The 24041-nt window shown below is 42.0% G+C and overlaps 1 protein-coding gene across 3 annotated transcripts in view; it reads right to left on the bottom strand.

The window, feature by feature from the left end:
* lrrcc1 (leucine rich repeat and coiled-coil centrosomal protein 1) overlaps nucleotides 1-23818 on the bottom strand; it is a 104534-nt gene extending 80716 nt beyond the window's left edge. The window contains exons 1-8 of one of the 3 annotated variants that reach the window (XM_055633664.1): nucleotides 23674-23818; nucleotides 22277-22373; nucleotides 16990-17195; nucleotides 15448-15513; nucleotides 11903-12070; nucleotides 10026-10195; nucleotides 8385-8600; nucleotides 4108-4295 (exon numbers count right to left, since the gene is read on the bottom strand). In XM_055633664.1, coding sequence (XP_055489639.1) covers nucleotides 4108-4295; nucleotides 8385-8600; nucleotides 10026-10195; nucleotides 11903-12070; nucleotides 15448-15513; nucleotides 16990-17195; nucleotides 22277-22335 — 1073 coding nt within the window. In that variant the 5' untranslated portion in view covers nucleotides 22336-22373; nucleotides 23674-23818. Of the gene's footprint in view, nucleotides 1-4107; nucleotides 4296-8384; nucleotides 8601-10025; nucleotides 10196-11902; nucleotides 12071-15447; nucleotides 15514-16989; nucleotides 17196-22276; nucleotides 22374-22585; nucleotides 22996-23673 lie in introns of those variants that run through there. The other 2 variants (XM_055633665.1, XM_055633666.1) reach the window with 2 other exon arrangements.
* Between the last annotated feature and the right edge of the window lie 223 nt (nucleotides 23819-24041).

Here is a 24041-nt window from a genome sequence, read left to right as displayed (position 1 = left end):
ATCAATCAATCAATCAATCAATCAATCAATCAATCAATATTTTATTCCATGTCATTTGAACCTCAGTGAGGCTCAAACAAAACTCAGTTTCCACAGCCATACAAACAAAGACAATATCCTACAGACATACACACAATTCAATTTACCGAATTCTTACAAGGATAGAATGGCACAACACAGATTTGGATTTAAATCCAATTATGGGTTCGGTGAGGTGGGCGGGGTGCGGGGCAGGTATATCTTTTCTTTTTTTCCCTTCTCTTATTCACTCTTTGGCCACACTACTTTGGTAGTCTAGGGGTCCTATCTTTTCACTTTTCATCTCTCTCTTGCTCTTTCTCTTTTCTTTTCCCTCATTTTCAGGTTAAAAGGTCAAAATTGAAGCTGTACAATTGTACAATTTTACATGCCGAATGTTTTATTCTTGTACAATTGCTTCTAATAAAAATAATTTTAAAAATAAATAATTTTTTTTTTAATTAAAAAAATAAAATGCACCATTAGATTTTGCACATATTCAAAGTGAAATGAATTCAAGTGTAATAAAGGCACAGCAAAAATATAATTGCGTGGTGCAAATTTAGCATTTTCAGTAAGTTCATAATTTTGCATTTTAATAACGTATATAATTAGCTTTCAACATAAAAGCTAATGAACAGAACAAAGATAAAATATTCTCTTGTGACTAACAGCCCATCCACCAAATATTTCTGATGGGAATTATACAATGCATACTCAATAGATTTGCTGAAACTGCATATATTTAGAAATGGAAATGAGTATTAATTCCGAGATACAATCTTCCTTCAAAACCAGAGCTGCATTGCACTAACTAATCCATTTGTAGCAATCTCAATGGAATGGCTTCTAGTTAATAGGCAGGAGTTATAGCTTCAGCCAGGCATAAATCAAAATGCAATTAATTTCTTAAAAATTTAAATAATAATACAAAACATTTTCCCCCTGAAAGAATGTCAAGATAACAGTGTCGGTTGCAATTTATTAGAATTTCAAAAAATATCATTGAAATTCAAAATTGACAATACTTAAATCTCTTCATCGTGTTATTATACAAGTAGTGTTTAGTGTCAGCAATTCAAGAGCACAACTGGAAATAAACAGTATTTTTTTCATAAATGGCATCCAAAATTAGCTGACAAGATTAAATAAACAACATAATATGTCATACTATTGTTGAGTTTACGTTGGATACAACTAATGTACACAGAATTTCTTCAAAAGCAGACCCAAAATGCTGGAGTAACTTAGCAGGTGAGGCAGCATCTCTGGAGAGAAGGGATGGGTGACGTTTCGGGTCGAAACCATTCAGAAGAAGAAGAGTCTCGACCCGAAGCATCACCCATTCCTTCTCTCCAGAGATGCTGCCTCACCCGCTCAGTTACTCCAGCATTTTGCGTCTACCTTTGTTTCAAACCAGCATCTGCAGTTCTTTCTTACACAAGAATTTCCTCAAAATGTCTTTATTTGGGCTGCTATCCTGTGCATGTTCAAATGTATTAAAATGTATCTGCCTCCCTCTTACTGAGTTTATTGCCAATTATAAATGTTGTTATTGGAATTCGTCTTCATTCATAGGTAAGAACCCCGTTTCCTCAATTAATTTTTTGTATTTTAATTTTGCAAAATCCTGTATTTAAAATAATTCTAATTAAATGGTTAATAATCTTAAGTATAGCTCTTTCTCTCTCCAGAGATGCTACCTGACCTGTTGAGTATTTCCATATCTGTTTTTATTGGTGTTGATTCAAAATTCCAAGTTTTAGCTGCAGAATGACGACTCCTTTAAGAGAGAATATCCATAATTAATGGATCTTTTCTCATCTTTTCTTTGATACTCTTCTTTGTCCTAATGGCACTGGAGCGTGGCGACATTTTGCAATCAGCAAAATATCAAAATTAAATCTAATCATTTTGAACTCCTCATGATAAAAGAAACAGCACAAATCAGTGCTTTTACCAACAGGCTGCTCGTCCATTTAAATGAATTAGTGCTGTTGCAATCTTCCAACCATAACAGAGTTTCTGTTGGCAGGGGAATTCCTGACAGTGAGGATGATTTGGAGAGTGTGTGGAGGAGCTTTGCCAGAAATGCAACCTGGATTAGAGGGTTTCAGCTACAGGGAGAGGTTGGATCGACTTGGATTGTTTTGGACTCTGGAAAGTCACAGATTGAGAGGAGTCCAAAACAATTCAAGTCCAACTTCCCCTATAAAGTGAGAGGGCAGAGTATCTAGCTAGACACTGCGCCAGCGCAATCTTTAAATTCACCGCCAATATCACTGCAGTTGGATGAATAACGTGTAATGATGATGTCAAAGTACAGGAGAGTTATTGATAATCTGATTAAATGGTGCCAAAACAACAACCTTGCACAAAATTGCACACTGATGCAATTATAAAGAAGGCACATCAGCGCCTCTACTTCCTGAGAAAATTACGGAGAGTCGGTATGTCAAGGAGGATCTCTTGAACTTCTACAGGTACACAGTGGAGAGCATACTGACTGGTTGCATTGTGGCCTGGTTTGGCAACTTGAACGTCCAGGAGCAGAAAAGACTGCAAAAAGTTGTGACCACTGCCCAGTCCATCACCGGCTATGACCTCCCCACCATCAAAAGGATCTATCGAAGTCGCTGCCTCAAAGAGACGGCCAACATCATCAAAGGCCCACACCATCCTGGCCACACTCATTTCACCGTTGCCATCGGGAAGAAGGTACAGGAGCCTGAAAACTGTAGCGTGCAGGTTCAGGAACAGCTTCTTCCCTACAGCCATCAGGCTAATAAACATGACAACAAATCAGCTCTGAACAACAAAAGACTATTATTATTATTATTGTACTATATTTGTTTATTTATTGAGTATGTGTGCATGTGTATATATACACACTGAACTTTTTTTCTCCCATTATGTACTATGTTTACATATTCTGTTGTGCTGCAACAAGTAAGAATTTCATAGTCCTATCTGGGACATGTTTAAGAAATGGACAAGGAAATTAGGATACTACATAATTTGCAAGTAGTGGTGATCCTGTGAGTCTTCCGCCTGTCTTCCAGATATTTGAGGGCATGCCACTCAGAGATACTATGAGCCACTGCTGGACATCTTTATAGAGGGTAAAAATTGGCCAGTGTGTCAGTGGTGGGGAGATTGAATGTTTCAAATTTCTCCATTGGGAGAAATCCTGCCATATAAACAGTCCAATTTGTGCTATTTAACTTTGCATTATTGGAATTGAACATCCATTCAAATTGAGAACATTCCACCATACCCCTTGCAAGTGCCTTGTAGTTGCAGGAAACCTTTAAGGAAACACGTTTACAAAAGAAGACACAAAGTGCTGGAGTAACTCAGCAAGTCAGGCAGCATCTCCAGAGAACATGGATAGGCAATGTTTCAGATCGGGACCCTTCTTCAGACTCAAAGACATTTTGTATGACAATGTTTGTGTAAACCAGCATCTGCAGTTCTTCGTTTCCACGTTTCTATTAATGCTTGTACAACTAAGAGTATTAATTAATAGAGTATTTATAATCAATATTACACAGCCGTTTTTTTTAGCTTGTGGTAACAAAATAAACATAGCCATTTAAGACAGCTTTATATTTGAAAAATGTGCAAGAAAAGTAGCTCTGTTGCGTATCTGAAACTCACTTGCCCACAATCCTTTTTTTCCAAATTGACGCAATTATTTTTATATCGTGATCATTATTACACCTTCTTATCCGACGCAATTATTTCACTCTAAGCAAATAGAGTAATTGCGTGATATAGCATGGAAACAGGCCCTTCGGCCGAACTTGCCCACACCAGCCAACATGTCCCACCTGCCTGCATTTGGTCCATATCTCTCCAAACCTGTTCTATCCATGTAACTATCAAACTGTTTCTTAAATGTTGGGAAAGTTCCTGCCTCAACTACCTCCTCTGGCAGTTTGTTCCATACATCCACATGTGAAAAAGTTACCCCTCAGATTCCTATTAAATCTTTTCCCCTTCACCTTAAACTTATGTCCTCTGGGCCTCGATTCATCCGCCCCAGGCAAGAATAATATAACCAATATTCTGCAACTAGAAATTTACCTCTCAGATTTTTTGTTTTTCATCTGCCTGGTGCATCGTTGTTTGGAGGTTTCAGTCATTTGTCGATAGCTTGGAATCTTTGTTCGTCTAGCACCTTTCTTGCGATTTTCTTTACAGCTCTCACCTTCACTCTCAGACGTATGATCAATATCTCGCTTTGCTTTTACTGTCATTGAAGTTGCTGGAGCCTTAAGAATTAAGAAATCCGCCATGAAATGCATTGATTGCATAAAGCCAATTTAAGTGGAACTAGCCTTAATAACCATGCAACTCTTTACTGTAAATATATATTTTATGTCACAGCAAAATCAATAGGAACACAATGATTTATAGGTGATGTAAATCTGTGACCAGAATGTTAATTTTGGAAAACAACTTCTGTCCTCTACTCATCCATACAAGATTAGTCTGTTTTACTAAAAACCTGTTTCGAAAGTGACAGAATTTAAAAACGTAATCAATACTTTTGACCCATCAATGTCAATGGGGCACAGGATCCCATGGCACAGACCAAAATATCTGAGAAACCCGCATTTCAACATTCGTTTTCAAGAGCAACTGTTATCGTAGATAAAACTAATATTGTGTTTTCTTTTTTGTTGGTGTTTTTGACAGAGCTATTTTTACCACAGGGTTTTGGGAGTTCACCGACCTGCCTGTTCAGTCACACAAACAGTCAAAAACATGACCATAATCCAGATTGGAAAGAACTTTAGAAAAATCCTTTCTTAGGAAACATCTTAAGAGCATGCATCCAGATTGACTTTGGTTTTTTTTTCTTTCTGTTAGCTACTTATTACATTTTGAAGTGGCACAAGTGGAAGGAAAGCATCCATTATAGGTCTTAACGAATAGTAGAATTAGGCCATTCGGCCCATCAAATCTACTCCACCATTCAATCATGGCTGATCTCATGGCTTACAGCAATAAACCAGCATCACTTTCCTCCAAAATAAGTGAATGTGCAAACATGATTGTTTCTGTACACAATGCTCATCGTACTAGCATCTTCCAAACTTTAAGGAATATAGTGTTAACTAGTGGTGTTTAAAAGACTTTTAGATGGGCACGTAGATATGCAGGGAATAGAGGAATGAAGATCATGTGGAGCAGACCTAGCAACCTCTGCACTGGACCTCTGTGTGCTTTAAAGAGATTTTAAGTTCTCAATGCCCCTCCTTCATTTTTCTCAGTCACAAGCTGGCAATTCCCATGATTCAGTACGAATGTTATACTTGCGCTCCATGTCCACTGCCTCAAAGAGACCTTGAGAATATCTTTGAAGCTTTTCCTCTGTCCTCTTTGTTATTCCTTGCTGTGACAGTGCTTGCCCATTTTAACCATGTTGTGTCAGGCATGCAGAATGTAATGAACAGCCCAGGGGACCCAATTTAGTTTATAGACTTTAGAGATACAGCATGGAAACAGATCTTTTGGCCCGCTGAATCCAAACTGACCATCAATCACCAGTCCACACTAGTTCTGTGTTATCCCATGTTCTCATCCACTCCCTGTACATTAGGCACAATTTTAAAGAGGCCAATTAACCTACAAACCCATACGTCTTTGGGATGTGGGAGGAAACTGGAGTAGTCAGAGAAAACTCACACTGTCACAGGGAGTCCATGTAAACTCCACAAAGACAGCACCCGAGGTCAGGGTCGAACCTGGGTCTTTGGCGCTCTAAGGCAGCACCTTTACCACTCTTACCCCGCTAAATTAGTTGAATGTTATTAATATTTCAATGGTTGGGATTCTACCATATATAGTTTCCATATGTATAGCATGTACATAACCATAATGGTTTCTTGGTAGAGAATGCTGGCATTCCTATGCTTCTCCTGTCAAATAAACCTGGAGGACCTTAAAGAACCAGCATTGGTGATGTCTCTCCAGTAGTTCATGCTTGCTACCCATCAATCAACATCTCTGTAGCAGCAAGGGGAGTGGGTAAATCATTCCTCCCTGGTAAACATTGTCAGGTTGGAGGTACTGGTTTTGAAACACTTTTCGTCAGATTGCAGGCAGTGGTGAAATTCATCATTAAAATTTGCCCTGATTGAGAAGTGGCTACTGACAGATATTTTCAGAGGTCTCACTGTAAACCTTTGTTAGGATTTTTTTTGGAGGGCATTTGGAAGGATGTGGGGTATTAATGGTATTATGCAACAATTCAGGTATTTATTTCATAGATGTTTGAAAAGCTCATTCTCTCTCAAAATTAAATGAATAAGTTAACATGTGATTTAGAGAACAGCTAACAGTGTCAGCCATGTACTGTAGATTAATGAGCAGGTTGGCAGTGCAGACATTTTTGTTCTAGAGAGTTTATTTGGAGGCCAGTTCAATATCTATTTGAGATCAGTTGGGGCTTATTCTATGTGAAGTACAATTCTACTTTGAGAAAGGTGGAGAAAAAATTGGAACAAAGACAAAGACTTGCCTGACCTCAGTCAGCATTGGGATTATTTCATTCTTATGAAGATTATGTTGAACATTCACTACAGGGACAACAAGAAATCCATTACTGCTACATTTATCCCAAAAAATCAATTTGCCTTAAAATACATTTCCGTTTCATAAACTAATTATTGCAAGGACTTATTAACCTTTGAAAAACAGATGGCCAATTTGCTTCCCAATTTCATAGGTAGAAAAATATTTTTGTCCAAAAAGATAAAAATCTATTGTGTGTGCTATAAGTCTAAATTGCTGTCACTATTTCAAAATAATTGAACTTAAAATGTTTACATATTCTGGTAGAGATTATTCCTGTGGACTCCGAAATAGTCTTACCTGAAAAAATCATGCTTTATTTCTTGAGCTATAAATCAAAATGTTCAAGAATCTGAAATAACTTTGAAAATAGTTGAGCGGCTTTGGCTAATGACGTCACAATGGCTCTGCGTGCTGCCCTCGCTCGGGCCCACGCCTGCTCACAGCCTCGCTCAGACCCGGTGCCTGGTGGGGAGGCTGCTGCTGCGGGCCGAGCCTGGCTCGACGTCCGCCCCCCCCCGCCGCCATGCTCAGGGTCCTCGGGTCGGCGCCCGTCCGCGGCCTCCCTTGAATCCACGTCCACCAGCAGCCTCTCTCGGGTCGACGATCGCCCGCCACCTCGCTCGGGGTCCTCGGGTCGACAGCCCGTGGCCACGCTCAAGTCCATGCCTGCCCGCAGCCTCGCTCGGGTCCACCGCCCGGCGCCTGCTGCTCTACAACCTGGGTAGGTGCTTCCTCTACCCCCTCCCCATCCCCCTCTACCTCCATCTCTACCCCCTCCCCCTCTACCTCCTGCTCCTCTACACCCCCCTCCCTCTCTGCCCCTCCCCTCACTGCCCCCATCCCTACTCTCTGCCCCCCCACTCTGACCTGCCTCGCTGCCCTGCTCCTCCCTCCCTCTGACCCCCCCCCCTCTCTGACCCCCACCCTCTCTGCCCCCCACTCCCTCTCTGTCCCCCCCACCCTCTGCCCCCCCACTCCATCTCTGCTACCCCCATTCCCTCTGCCCTGCCCTGCCCTCCCTCTCTGCCCCGTCACTCTCTGACCCCCCCCTTCTCTGCCCCCCTCTCTCGCTGCCCCCTCCCTCTCTGCCCCTCCCCCTCTCTGCCATCCCCTCCCTCTCTGCCCCCCCTCCCTTTCTGCCCCCCCCCCTCCCTTTCTGCCCCCCTCCCTCTCTGCCCCCCCCCCCTCTCTAGGGAGCAGTGAGCATTGGGATCCAGCCCTCCCCTGTGACGCCGCGGCCCCCTCCACCCCGTTTGGGAACCCAGCCCTCCCGTCTCCCGCCGCGTGCCTCTCCCTCTCACCCCTAAATCTCTATCCCCCCTCCCTCTCCCTCTCTACCACCACCCCGTCTAGCCGCGCCTGCGTAGGTGGGAGTTATGCGTGTGGATAGGGTGGGGAATGGGCTAAAAGGAGGCAATGAATAATATTAATGTAATATCAAGGGAGGCGTTAGTGTGTGTGTGTGTGGGGGGCGGGGGTGGTTAGTGTGTGAGTGCGTGTGTGTGTGAAGCCCAACAGGTGCCACTTGGTCTAGTAACCGATAAAAATGTTGCGAAGAAAACATCTGCAATCTCGTATCATAAGAAATTGTGCAAATAACACTTACTATACACATGGTACCATGCATACCACAAATTACAATAAATCTATACACATTTATAGTTATGGCAAATGTTAATAGTATAAGTTTTCAGGAAAAATATCAAGGTTTCATCTTGCACAAAACCAATGACATTTTCTCCATTTCTGCACAAGATCAGTATTTTTTCAACCCTCACCTGAGTCAGCAACTGAGAAATCTGTTTCTCCAAGTTCTTTATCCTCATTTCATTGAATATTTCAGCAGTGTTGCGGGTCATTCTTCGGCCCGTTTCTGGTGAAGAACTACCTTCCGTGGCAGATGCTTGTCTCTCAGGATCGGGTGCTGCAATGCGGTGCCGATAATGCGCAAGCACCTCATCAATTCGTGGAGTGATCACAGGGAGCCCTAGCCCCTATTTTCATTGCAGGAATGAGGAGGAACACAAAAGTGAAACATTAAACATCTACATCTAATACAATAACACCTCGAGTTACAATATCATGTATTGCATTTAGCTAAAGCAACTGGCTGTGCAATTGTATCATTTACTGTATATTCAACTGAATTTAGAATTGCAAGGACTTTTGCAAGCACTTTCACCAGCACCTCCACATAAAATATTCCATACAATTTTCTAAAATTATATTATATATTAAACTTGGAATGTTCGAGTCAAGTCAAGAGAGTTTATTGTCATATGTCCCAGATAGGGCAATTAAATTCTTGCTTGCTGCAGCACAACACAACATTGTAGGCATAAATGTTTGTAAAATATCAGAATTAAAAAGCAAGTTTCTCTTCAATAAGATCAAGATCTTGTGAAGCACTTTGTGCATCCAACTGCACATCTGTTATCAACTGAGATAAATATTAAAAATACTAAGTAAAAATACTCCACCTAGCATTGTCCTTCACATTAAACTGCATCCTAAAATTTCAAGGGCATCTTGCACTATTTCCATTGTAAACCGTATTATTTTGTTGATATGCTTTTCTGGTATTCTTTATAACAACGTTTTGACCTGCCAGCCTTCACTATTCATAACGATAACAACAACACGATGTTGTCCAACTTTAACACATACTTATGCATAATTACAATTATAGTTATACAAGACATTGGTGAGGCAGCATTTGGAGAAGGTATTGGTGAGGCTACATTTGGAGTATTGTGGTGAATTTATGTCACCCTGCTATCGGAAGGATGACGTTAAACTTCAAAGAGTGCAGAGAAGATTTAAGGATATCGCTTGGACCCGATGGCCCAAACGGTCAAGAGAGGCTGGGTTTTATTCCTTGGAGCACAGGACGTTGAGAGGTGATCTTATAGAGGTGTATAAAATCATGAGAGGTATTGATAGGATGAATGCACAGAATATTTTACCCAGGGGAAACAAGAACCATAGGACATAGGTTTAAGGTGAGAAGGGCAAAATTTAATACAAATCTAAAAGGCAACGTTTTACACAGAGGGTGGTGGGTATATGTAACGAGTTGCCAGAGGAGTAAGTTCAGGCAGGTTCTATAACGACATTAAAAAAAAAATTGGACAAGTACATGGACAGGAAAGGTTCAGATGGATGTGGGCCAAATGCGTGCATCTTGGTTGACATGCGCAAGTTGGGTTGAAGGGCCTCTTTCCATGCTGTGTCACTCTCTGACAAAGTAATTGTAAAAAAAAAACAATTTGCAGATTGCAAATAAAGAAACAAGCTAAAAATTAACAAGAAACAAAGAACCAAGTTCCTTGAGTTTCACGATTTAGACTTCCACAATCCAAAAACGTACGCAGTGGCAATCAAGTTTGCATGATCAAGTGAGAAGAAAAAAAACAAACCTTTTCAATATTCACACTTGAGTCTGACAATACCAGATACTCTATAAAGTCTTCTAAACCAGGGATATCCAAGGGAGCTCCTTCACTTCCACGGAGAGATTCACCAGACTGATTTATTCCATCTAATACAGTGAGCTGATTTACTGATTGAAGTATTATTTCCCTGTAACCTGAAATAGTTTGAGTCAATTTTCAAATATAATAACTTAGATTTTTAGGAAGAACATTTCACAGCAAGAGTACCAGTGGATAAATTGCCTTATCTTTTCTGGTTTAAGTTTCGGGTGACAGAGTTTCCTATTTTTTTTAATATACATCTATAGAAAATTGCTCATCTTAAAATACCTGGAAAACCAACTGATGTGCACTTTTCTTTAAAGAAAACAATTTCCTTTCCCTCTTAAAATATCTCTCCTTGTCACATAGGTTAAATTATAGTTATATTCACTTCACTCAAGCCTCTATAGCACAGCTGGCATGAAAATCAGAAGAGGATTATTACTATGTCCTAAAATTGCAGTCCAATGCACAACGTGCAACTCTGATGCATAATTTGTTTTTAATACTGAAATAAAAGTTATAAGCTGACGCACAGCCAAAGCTTTAAAAATTGCACAAAACTTATTTGCTATTTGCACTAGAATATGTGAGCTACTTTATTTCAGCCCTTCCACTCCTTTAATTCAAAGGCTATTTACCAGCTTCGTAAGTGTTTAGTCAACGACTTCAAATATGTAGCTTGGAAATAATACTAACTAGACAATATTGTCGACAATAATACGACATGAACATTTACTTTAATTTAAATCCTGAGAAATGGTTTTAAAGCACGTTTCAAAACACTTAATATAGATGCTTTCCGAATTTACTCCTGAAATCTTAAAAAGATAATTAAAATATAATCTACATATCACAATATTTGTTTGTTGCAGTAGGGTTCAGAATACTAAATTAATTTTCATCAATTCCTGTAGCAGATTCAATAAGAAGTACTTAATTAACCTATTTTATTCTGGCCTTTATTGTGGGCTACTCCTTCTATGTTCCGTGTAATAAAATGGATTAAGATATGATTAGTGTGAAAATGGGTGCTTGATGGTTAGCACCGGCCTGGTGGGGCAAAGGGCCCATTTCTCTACTTTTTCAATTTGCTGATAAGATAAAATTGTACAATTAAAACACCTCCAATGCAACGCCACCTAATAAGGTTGTAGCTGCCATCACATAGGGGTGACATAGTGGTGCAGTTGGTAGTGCTGCTGCTTCACCACACCAGAGACCCCGGATTGGTCCTGACCTCGGGTGTAGAGTTTACACATTCACCCTGTGACCATGTGGGTTTCATCCAGGTGCTCAGGTTTCTTTCCACATCCCAAGAATGTGCAGGTTTGTAGGTTAATTGACCTCTATTAATTTCCCCCCAGTGGATGTGTAAGTGGGATAACATAGATGGTCAGCGTGGACTCGGTGGGCCGAAAGTTATGTTTCCATGCTGTATCTTTGCAAAAAAAACATGAATTAGCCTGGTATTATTCTAGATACTTCATCTGTTTGTTTATTCTTTTTACATAAGCAATCACTCACACTCGAGTCTTTGAGTCCTTGTTATATCCGTTTCAAATAGATAACATAAAAATAAGAGTCAAGGTTATGGAGTATGTGGAGTAGTGGTCTTTTCGTTCAGCCTAACAGTAAGATATTAACTCAAGAGAATAAGAAAGGAGTCGGGCAGAGAATTAAGTTTAATTAACCACGGTATTTTCCACAGCAAACACCCTCAATTATTTCAAAAAGTTAAATACAAAACTGAGTGTTTGACTTCATCTCCAAGAGTTAATCTAAATTAGCAATATTATATTATGGTATGAATATAATACCTGTTGTTTGACATACTGGATTGTCCCTTCCATCTTTCTCTAGAGTCAAATCTGTTAAGAAGCATAGGCCCACCATACATTGCAGCAAATGTTTGAAGTTGCTAATGCAATTACTATGAAGATCTAGGACACTCAACTTATGACCAATACCATGAAGTTGTAAGAAGCCTGTAATAAAGACAAGGAACAAAATAAGCAGAACATCTCATTGTTTCTCAATAAAGAAAATCCATTTGGACCATTTGAAAAAAAATTTTCCTTCACACATTATTTAAAACCCTTTTATAGAAACATAGAAACATAGAAATTAGGTGCAGGAGTAGGCCATTCGGCCCTTCGAGCCTGCACCGCCATTTAATATGATCATGGCTGATCATCCAACTCAGTATCCCGTACCTGCCTTCTCTCCATACCCTCTGATCCCCTTGGCCACATCTAACTCCCTCTTAAATATAGCCAATGAACTGGCCTCAACTACCCTCTGTGGCAGAGTGTTCCAGAGATTCACCACTCTCTGTGGAAAAAAAGTTCTCCTCATCTCGGTTTTATGTTTTTAAAGGATTTCCCCCTTATCCTTAAGCTGCGACCCCTTGTCCTGGACTTCCCCAACATCGGGAACAATCTTCCTGCATCTAGCCTGTCCAACCCCTTAAGAATTTTGTAAGTTTCTATAAGATCCCCTCTCAATCTCCTAAATTCTAGAGAGTATAAACCAAGTCTATCCAGTCTTTCTTCATAAGACAGTCCTGACATCCCAGGAATCATGTCTTTCTTGAATCAATTATCCTGTCTTTCAGCTTATATACCTTCCTTGTGTTCTAATAGCTAATTATTTTCAGTACGATTGATGGACTCTGCTTTAATGACTTCACTCTTGGTCGTGAGATTTATGTGAGTGCATTATGTTAAGCAAACGTCTCAAATTATTGAATGAATGTCCTCTTGTATCAATCCTGTGGGTTTGATTTTTGATTCCGTATTTCCAATAGCGCTATCGGTTCTCTTATTTTTCTAAATACAACTGTTCAAGAACCATGTATTTCAGGGCATATAATTACTTTATAATCTACAGAATGTTCCCAGGTTATGACTGGATGCCATTTTGATAGCTGTCCAAAAGTCGATTTTATCCATAATGAAATGATAATGAAAAATACACAAAACAATTAGATATAACTATAACTCCATAATATTATTATGGATGGTGCTGATGAGGACTAAATCATATCAATATTCTTCCTCTGCATAGTTACAATGGTACAGAAATAGGAAGTTCCACACTCAAAGGATGGTTTTGATAGACACAAAATGCTGGAGTAACTCAGCAGGATCTCTGGAAAGAAGGAATGGGTGATGTTTCGGGTTGAAAGCCTTCTTCAAACCAATCAGGGGAAAGGGAAATTAGAGATATAGATAGTGATGTAGAGAGATATAGAACAAATGAATGAAAGATATGCAAAAAAACTAACAATGATAAAGGAACTTCAATTTCCATCTTGCACTCAAATTCACTTGGACCATCTCCGACACCTCCCTCCCCTTTCTTGATCTTACCGTCTACATCACAGGAGATAGACTAGCGACTGACGTCTATTACAAACCCACTGACTCCCACAACTATCTTGACTACATTTCTTCCCACCCTGCCTTCTGCAAAGACTCTATCCCCTACTCCCAATTCCTCCGTCTACGACGTAACTGCGCCCAAGAGGAGGTGCTCCATACCAGGACATCCGAGATGTCCTTATTCTTTAGGGAATGGGGGTTCCCCTCTTCAATCATAGATGAGGCTCTCACTCGTGTCTCCTCGGTACCCTGGAGCACCGCCCCTGCTCCCCTGCCCCCTAGTCGCAGCAGGGACAGAGTCCCCCAGTCCTCACCCCATCAGCCGTCGCATTCAGCACATAATCGTCCGACATTTGCATCACCTCCAATGAGATCCCCCACAAGCCACATCTTCCCATCTCCACCACTTTCTACCTTCCGCAGAGACCATTCCCTCCGCAACTCCCTGGTTAACTCATCCCTTCTCACCCAAGCCACCCGCTCGCCAGGTACCATCCCAGGAGATGCAACCCCTGTCACTAAACCTCCTCCCTCGACTCTGTCCAGGGACCCAGGCAGTCCTTTCAGGTTAGGAAGGGGTTCACTTGCACCTCCCCAAACCTCATCTACTGTATCCATTGTTCAAGATGTGGACTCTTTTACATTGGCGAGATCTAACATAGAATAGCTGAACATCTTCACTCTGTCCGCCTGAACCTACTTCATCTCTCGGTTGCCAATCACTTTAATTCCCCTTCCCATTCCCACACTAACCATTTTGTCCTCGGCCTCCTCCATTGTCAGAGTGAGGCTAATTGGAGGAACAGCATCTCATATTTTGCTTGGGTAGCTTAGTGGTATGAACATTCCCTCTCTCTCCATCCCTCCCCCACCCAAGTCCCACCAGCTTCTCGTTCTCACGGCAAACAGCGAACAATGGCCTGTTTCCTTTATAATTGTTACTTTTGTGACATTTCTTTCATTCATAAGAGAGGAGGATATTGTAAAAAATTGAGGCTATAGCAAAAAATAAGAACAGAGTAAACGTATTAACTTTCCCAATATATGGTGTGAGGCTAACTGGGTGAGAAAAATATGTGGGGGAAAAGATGCGGGGGATCACTTTCTCCTGGTGAGGACGCGACTATTATTACGAGTAGTAGCCCCCCCCCCCCCCCCCCCCCCAGTGGCCTACCTAATAGTCTACGAGAAGCGGCGGGAAGAGCAAATATGCCACCGGGGAGATCTGTAATCTGGAACTTCAAGACTAACGCGGGCGGCGCCGATGGACAGGTTGTTACTCTAGTAGGGGAGCTTTTAGGCACTTTCCCAGGAGGAGGAGATCACCGTCGGGGACTGTCAGCCCGGCGTGAGGGCCTTGGACAGGTACACACGGAATAGGACTATGGTTTCAGTGCCAAGATGTTGTGTGTTTTGTGGGTTTTATTAAACACAGGCCAGGGAAATTCATTTCGTTGTTCAAATTGAGACAATGGCATTTTGGTCAGTATTGGGGCATTTGGGCACGAAGGGCCTGTTTCCGTGCAGTATGACTCTATATACAAAGTGCCAGATGGTATCCACAAATATTTCACATATGTGCTATAAATCAGCAAAAATACAACCTACTGTATAAGACACATTTTAAATTGTTAAGTTGATACCATCATTACTCGTTTTTTCATAATTTTAACATTTAAATCCAAAAATTAAAAACTGGTAAAGAGGAGAAACAAAACAATAATTAAAATATTTATGGTTAACCATTCCCTAACAAAGCGGGTTGGGCAGGAAAATAAAACTGCAGATTAAAAAATATATATATATCATGGACCATAATTCAAATTAATTTAAAATGACACCAGAGACACAACAGCAATGTCAGGTAATTAAGATTACAATTGAGACTTAAGAAACTGCAAATGCTGGAATCTTGAGCAAAAAACTTTTATGCTCTAGATTATAATTGAGTTTGACGTTGCAAGAGAAGCCTTACTTACCACTTAAGTCTGTAATGCGATTATATGATAAATTCAATCGAGTTAAATTGATAAGTCCATTAAGTCCTAAAGACAGAACAACAGTTTACAAATATTGTTAACTCCTCGTTTTATACCTACACAGCACAGTTACTATCTATAGAAAACATTCATTTGAAATTCAATTCATTATTTCATGAATTTGAATTCTTGTTACGATGGATTGAGATAGTGCTGCTGTCCCATAGCTTGAATGACCCAGATTTGACCTGGCATTTGGTGCTGTCTGGGTGCAATTTGCATTCTCCTTGTTACCACATGTGATTCTCCTGACGTTAGACTTTTTACAGCATGAAAACAGGCCCTTCGGCCCACCGAGTCCACACTGACCAGTGATCACCCCATACATTAACACGATCCCACACACTGGAGACAATTTACAATTTTAAGACACCAATTAACCTGCAAACCTGTACGTCTTTGGAGTGTGGGAAGAAACCTGAACATCCGGGGAAAGGTCACACGTCACAGGGAGAACGTACAAACGCTGCAGACAACACCCATAGTCAGAATCGAACCCAGGTCTCCGGCACTGTAAGGTAACAACTCTACCGCTGTGCCACTGTCCCCTCCTGGCTAACTGTGATTCCTCCCCCATCCCAACAACATGTTGGCTGGTCGACTAATTTGTTGCTTTATATCAGATGGATGGGGGCTTCGAAGGGAACTTACTGCACATGTGAAAGTGGATATGTTGCAGAGCATTACGCGGAGGAATGGTATTGATGGGATGGCTTTGAGATCGCAAGGACTTAACATGCCAAATAGCCTAATTCATGAACATAATTAAATATGAGCATTAGTAAAGTGTTGTAAAAGTCCATCTGGCACATTGACATAATTCAGGGAAGAAAATTTGCCAAACATGCCCAACGTGCCCATTATGTAACTTCCACCCACCAATGTGATTGACATTTAACTTTCACAATTCAGAGACAAATGTGGTAGATATTAAATGCTTGCATTGCCAGCGGCATCCAAATGCTATAAAAGTATATTAAAAAATGATTTATCACAATTTAAAAGATCTTAAACTTTCGATTTTGAATACCTCACAATTTCCTCCTAATAGTGAAATAAGACCTAGATTCTCAAATGTGTTTCTTAAATGTACTCTAGCATTACCTTGCTAATGTTTAACTTTTTAAAATATTTATTCCAGAAAGAGATGCATTGAATTTCACAAAAAAATGCATTGGATTCTTGTCGGGTTTTTTTCCGGTGGCCAGTCTTCTAAAGTGAGGAAATAAAATTAGCATATCACAGGGCGGTACGGTGGCGCAGCGGAAGAGTTGCTGTCTTACAGACCAAGAGACCCAGGTTTGTTCCTGACCATGGGAGCTGGCTGAATGGAGTATATGTGTTCCCCCCATGTCCGGATCATTGGTTGGCACGGACTTGGTGGGCCAAAGGACCTGTTTCTGCGCTGTGTCTCTAAACTAAATTAATCCCAACAATACCTGCGACGGTGACAAAAAAAATCAATGCAGCGGATTTACAAACCTTCTACTTTTGTTATAAAGTTACAGGAAAGATTTAGGGTACGCAAAGCTACAAGGTTCTCTAATCCTTCAATCCGAGTAATCTTATTGGAGGAGAGATCAAGATGCTGCAACTGCCATAACTGTCCAAGGCCCTGAATTCTGGTGACCTCATTGCAGTGAAAATTCAATGATCGAATCTTCGGGCTTAAGGGTACAGCCAACAAGCTATTGAAGAAAGGAAAGCACAAGTTCATTAAGAAGATACAGTAAATGCTGCTAACACAGAGACTTATCAGTATTTGCCCAGCAAATAGCTCTACATTTTTAAATCTTCAGAATATTTTATTTTATAAATCTTGTACAGGTGCACAACCTTTTATCCGAAAGCCTTGGGACCAGACACTTTTCGTAATTCGGAATTTGTCGGCCTTCGGAATGGAAATTTTTTAGCGTCGAATTTAATGGCTGGCTCAGTGGTATAGTGCTCGGCTCATATCCGCAAGGTCGCGAGTTTGCGCCTTGATTCCGGCAGTTCCTCGATCGCGAGTTTGAGTCTTCAATGTAGTTTTTTCTTGTCTGTATGAAATGCAGTGTGTTGAATGAATTCCTGAATTTGTAAATGTGACCGCAGCATTGAATCACCTCTCGCACTCATATCACCCTAGCGGGGCTACATGCCCTTAGGCGGCCTATGGCGACATTTTCACTCTTATATCCGTGTGCAGCAGAGGCGACGTGCGTTTGGCACCAAACGTGAGCTATGGCGTGCCATGTTTAGCACCAAACGTGAGCTTTGGTGAGCTTTGGTGTGCAGACGACATCCTGGAAAAAATGTCCGGTTTCTTCCAGGTAGGCGATATACCCTCCCGGGCAATATACCCTCCACTTCTCTTTTATGAAGGGGATTTAGTTCCCCTTTCTTGCAGGACTGACCGGGGTTCCGCTGTCACCTCTGTGGGCCGCCCTCGGTGAACGTCCTGTTTCCCTGTCCTAGGGATAGCAGGGGGCGATCAAACGTGCACAATACCCCCCTCCAACTCCAGAGGAATCCGCTCCCCGAGCTGCGCGACCCCAAGAACAAGACGTACCTTGCACACCATCAGCTTCTGCCCATAAGGGAAGCGTGTTCCTCTGGAGTTGGAGCGGGGCTGGGCTGCAGTTGCTGATCTGGGATCTCCGTGCTTGCAGTGGGCCTGGGGGTCGGTGTCCCGATGAGGGGGCACAGTTCGGGCTGTGGGCGAACTGCCACTTGTCGCCGTAGCGGCCCATCGGGGAGCGGCTTCTGGTGGTCCTGATGTCTCCGGCCAGTTTGCAGTTTTCCTCTGGAGTTGGAATGGGGCTGGGCTGCTGCTGGCTGTGGGTCTCTGGGATCTCCGTGCTTGCAGTGGGCCTGGGGTCGGTGTCCCGTTGGTCCTGACGTCTCCGGTGACTGGCACTGTATGCTGGCATCGCCGACGTGAAGACAGTGCAAAGCTCCCGCGCTGGTGCAATGGGCGGGGAGCTGGAGGGGAGGGGAGGGAAGGGGTCACACACATGGCCGGGAAGCAGAGGGGTGTAGGTGGGGTGAAACTGAAGGGAGCGACAATCTGCTGCTCCCTGCCCGCTGAGTTAAAAAGTTCCCACGCAAAACTCACGATACACTGTGTATCGTGAGTCTACCGTGGGAACTTTTTAACTCAGCAGGCAGGCAGCAGCATATTGTCAATTATTAACCCTTCCGCGCAATATACCCTCATCTTCTCTTTTATGAATGGGGATTTAGTTCCCCTTTCTTCGAGGACTGACCGGAGGTTCCGCTGTCACCTCTGCGGGCCGCCCTCGGTGAACGTTTTCAAGGACCTTTCTTTAAGGACCAAAAAAATGTCCGCTATTCGGAGGTTTTCGTTATTTGGATCTTTGGATAAAAGGTTGTGCACCTGTACCATTATTGGTACAATCATTATCAGGCAAACAATAATGCTGAATCAAAATGTCATTTCAAACAATGTCAAAGGTATACTATACTTTCTCATTCCTTTTGAAACATCTCCAACATTGATATGGTTAATCAAATCTCTCCTCCAAAAATGCCTCTGTTGTCGCATAGTTGAACTGGACTTCCCTCACCGTTCTGTTCTTATTTATTCAACTGCTGTCAGATAATGACTTCCAATAACTTTATGATGCATCCGGCAGTGTCTAGCGGGAAACCTAAACACCCATATATTTCTCCTCCATTGTCAGTGTGGCTAAACGCAAATCGGAGGAACAACGTGTCATATTTTGCTTAGGCAGCTTACTCCGGATGCCAGTGGTATGAATATTGATTTCTCTAACTTCATGTAACCCCAGTATTCCCTCTCTCTCTATCCATCCCCCACTCAAGTCGCACCAGCGTCTCGTTTTTACCCAACAAACAGCTAATAATGGCCTGTTTCCTTTATCATCTTTACTTTTTTGCACATCTTTCATTCATTGTTCTTTATCTCTCTAAATCTTCATCTTCATCTCTCATTTCCCTTTTCCCTAACTAGTCTGGTCTCAACCCGAAATGTCACCCATTCCTTCTTTGCAGAGATACTGCCCGTCCCACTGAGTTACTTCAGCTTTTCGTAACTATCTTCTGTTTAAACCAGCATCTGCAGTTCCTCCCTACACAAATATTTTTTGTTCCTGGCAATGGAGGTGACAGATAGTCGCTGTACTAGGCTGAATTACAGAAGTTAAGAATACATCTGGAAATGGAGAACAGCACGGTTGGACTTCAGTTGACATCTTTGAGAGAAGAGCAAACAGTAAATTGGAGGGCAATGAAGAAACATATGCTTGTGAGAATGGCATGTTTGCAGTGAACACCAAACATTTTGGTCAATAATAAAGGCTTTGGGATGTAGTCTTGTATTATAACATTGTCAATGGATGGGTGAACACTTAGACAAATGAAGGATGAGATTGTGAAGAAAACAAAGGATAGATAAGTCTGGAGTGGGAATAATGAATTTACTCCCAAACCTCAAAGACACATTCAAGTACATACCAGACAAGGATAGGGGGTCTTTTGATAGGGACAAGGGAAATGTTTAGTTTAGAGATACAGCATGGAAACAGACCTTCAGCCCTTGAATCCACGCTGACCATCAATTACCCGTACACACTGGTTTTATGTTATCCCACTTTTGCATCCACTTCCTACATACGAGGGTCAATTTTACAGAGGCCTATTAACATATAAACCCACACATCTTTAGAATGTCACTGTATGTCATGTTGTGATGTACTGTCACTGTATGTCATGTTACTGTATGTACGCTACTTGCGGGCGGATCACCAAGGCAAATCCCTTGTATGTGAATACTTGGCCATTAAACCTACTTATTTATGTCTCGGTCCCACTTAGGAAACCTGAACGGAAACTTCTGGAGACTTTGCGCCCCACCCAAGGTTTCCATGCGGTTCCCGGAGTTTTTTGTCAGTCTCCCTAATGGTCGAAAGTGGTTTCCGCTTCTTCTATGTTCCGGTAATTATTTTAAAAAAATTACAAAACGACCGCGACTAAAAATATGTTGCCGTTTTTTTTTTTAAGTTGCGGCCGGTCTTACCTTCCACTACCTGCAACCTCCGGCAACCACCTTCAACTAGCATTGCAACCGTCTTCGACTAAAAAATTATCGATTTTTAAAACTGCAAGCTATTTTTAGTCGAGGCCGGTTTTGAATTTTTTGAAATAATCGCCGGAACATAGAAGAAGTGGAAACCACTTTCGACCATTAGGGAGACTGACAAAAACCTCCGGGAACCGCACGGAAACCTTGGATGGGGCGCAAAGTCTCCAGAGGTTTCCGTTCAGGTTTCCTGTGGGACAGGGGCATTACTTACTTAACTAGAGCACCCAGAGATAATGAATGAAATAAGAATTATTTTAAATTGAAAAAATGGTGCCCAAGTGGTAATGGGAAAGGTCAAAAGGAAAAATTGAAACTGCCCCCAAAAATTGCATATTCTCTTCCCATAAAATGATTAAGATTTGATTTAAAAAAATAGGTCATCAATTAAACAGGATTGTTTCATGCTATATGACAGCATATTGAACCACCAAGTTAATCCAAATCTTAAACTTAATTGGACTGTGGCTTTGACATAACAGGAAATAAAAGAAAAAAAGTCTACTTAGTGGCGTATCCAAATTGGTGTCAGCTCGATTCCAGGAGCAGAGGCCTCGTGTCCTGCTCATTGTCAGTCACACTCCCAGTATCTCTGCTTTCTCCAAATGCTAAGTTGGTATTTGATTTACATTTTATTAAAAATAACTGTGAATAGAATTCTGCCAAAACAAAACCTCAATTCCCATTGCTCTATCGATTATATCCTTAAACACACCATCCACTGATGTACCAATAATTGGTTTAGCCTTACCCTGATGTTTACCTACATCCACCGAACTAGCCAACTGGATGGCCATTTTGTCTCAGGAAAATTAGTATTTCATTTCCACTCAGTCTTCAAAAGCTGAGATAAAGAACTTACTCATTGAAAAAAACACGAGAAAACAGCGTATGCTATCACTGAATGGAGAAATAATCATTCAGAGTTCCAGTAACTGCCATTAATTTACAAGAAAGGGTTTGCATCCAAAGAGAATTAAGTTTTCATTGACATTTTAATTGATTCAAATCCACATTTCAAGTTAAATGTACAAATATTAGCTTACACATGGTATTAAAGTGACACTTTCTAATGGCTTCAAAGTTAGTTTAAGATACAAGAAATTCAAATAAATTAGCCAACGAGTGCCTTACACTCTTTAATTCAGGGGTTGGCAACCTATGGCTCCCGGGCCGAACGCGGCCCATAACCCAAAATCATCTGGGCCGCTGGCAGATATTTTTTTTTTGTGATCATCCGGCCTGCCGAGTGCCCCGAGTGCGGTTTGGTTTGGCACGGCCGAGGTTTGGCTGTACTGCATCCTGCGCAAAGCCTCTGGCACGGCCGAGCACCTTCTGTGAACACGTTTAAGAAAGAACTGCAGATGCTAGAAAAATCAAAGGTAGACAAAAATGCTGGAGAAACTCAACAGGTGAGACATGCAAGGATTACATGAAGCTGCCTCACCCGCTGAGTTTCTCCAGCATTTTTGTCTACCTTCTGTGAACATGCGATTTGACGCCTGCCATCCGGGGTGGGACGGTGGCGGGATCCATGTCTACACGTGATAGATGTGGCCCACCATCCGCTCACAGACATGCATCCCGGCCCCTATGCAGAACAATGTTGCCGACCCCTGCTTTAATTCAATAAAGACATTCAAGACTAAAGACAAAAATATGTACCTGGTGATAGCCCTGTCAATTAGACACAGTTCTTTAGACGTTTGATCACTTTGAGCCATTTGCTTTCATTATATGGTTCATTTCAGTAATTTGAAACCTAATCAAAGAGAAAAAGACAGTTCAATTTATCTGACCGAGAAGCTTCATCCCACTACAGTAATAGAAACCTCACCCTAAAATATTTCTTCTGCCTCAACAGCAGAACTAAATCATAGAGGAAGAGGCAAATGATGTACAAACAGGAGGCACTTCAAACCTCTGCTCCTCTCTCCCATCAGACAAGTGTTATAGAAGTTGGAAAACACATACCTCCAGATTTAGAACAGTTTCTCCCCAGCTGATATCAGGCTGGAGAACGGTCCTGAATTACCATCTACCTTATTGGAGAGCCTCGGACTATCTTTAAAAAGACTTTACTTTATCTTGCACTAAGCATTATTCTCTTGATCCTGTATCTGAACACTGTTTGATTGTAATCATGCATAGTCTTCCCGCTGACTGGATAACACGCACCAAAAAAGCTATTCACTGTACCTCGGTGCACGTGACAATAAATTAAACTAAGCTAAACTAAAGATAGTGGCTTCTAACGCTAACCGTAGTCTCATGGCATCAGTGAAAATAAGAGTAAAGAAGCAAAAGGTTGCAGCAGATTGTCAACCACCACTCTTTCCAGTGAAGATAGACACAAAAACCTGGAATAGCTCAGCGGCTCAGGCAGCACCTTCAGTTTAAATTCCATTTGGAATATTTTGGGGGATCAAGAAACCAAGAACCAAGCATACCTGAAGAAATGGAATAGGTGACATTTCAGGTACAGACACTTCTTCAGACTCTGGGTCAGATTCAGATTAGGGTCGGAAGAAAGGTCTCGACCCGAAGCTTCACATATTCCTTTTCGCCAGAGATGCTGCCTGACCCGCTGTGGTTTTTGTGTCTATCTTCAGTTTAAACTAGCATCTGTAGTTCCTTACTACACATATTAAAAGCGTTGGACTTTGGATGGATGATCAATGATTAGCACCAAGTGGGCCACTATCAGTACCACTGATCAAAAAAGTAGCCTGAAGAAGGGTCTCAAGCCGAAATGTCACCCATTCCTTCTCTCCAGAGATGCTGCCTGACCCGCTGAGTTACTCCAGCTTGTTGTGTCTGTATCTTCGGTAACTACAACTAGCGTCTGCAGTTCCTCTGTCGAAGGGCCTATTTTTTTTTTAATGTTGCGCTGTATCTCTAAAAATAAAATGAACTAAACCCCATGTGTAAGAAGGAACTGCAGATACTGGTTTGAACCGAAGATGTACGCGAAAACACTGTGTGTCCCCGTCCCGCTGAGTTACACCAGCTATTGGCGTCTCTCTAAACTAAACGCCAGCATAGCGCAGCCGCCATCTTACCCGGTCGCCGGTGCCGCCGCGTATCCATGGCAACGGGCGGGGAGCGGATTAAGGGGGACACCCGCCCCCTCCAACATTCCCGCTCCTGCGGTTCAAACCCGGCGCCTCCACCCGCGCCCGCCCGCCTGCGCGCTGTCCGGACGGCCCAAGCTTCCCCCTGCGACCCGCACATAAATTCCGCCCCACTCGCCAGCACGGCTTCTCCCGACCTGGTGTTGCAGTGACGCAGCGGCTCAGGCAGAAAACGTTTCGGGTCGACACCCTTCCTCAAGTATCACCTCACCTCCCCTCTTCTTCTCCCCCCTCTTCTTCTCCCCCCTCTTCTTCTCCCCTCCCCTTCTTCTCCCCTCTTCTTCTCCCCCTCTTCT

This window comes from Leucoraja erinacea, chromosome 4, assembly GCF_028641065.1.
Source record: "Leucoraja erinacea ecotype New England chromosome 4, Leri_hhj_1, whole genome shotgun sequence".
Taxonomy (NCBI): domain Eukaryota; kingdom Metazoa; phylum Chordata; class Chondrichthyes; order Rajiformes; family Rajidae; genus Leucoraja; species Leucoraja erinaceus.
This window is presented reverse-complemented; position numbering and strand designations above follow the sequence as displayed.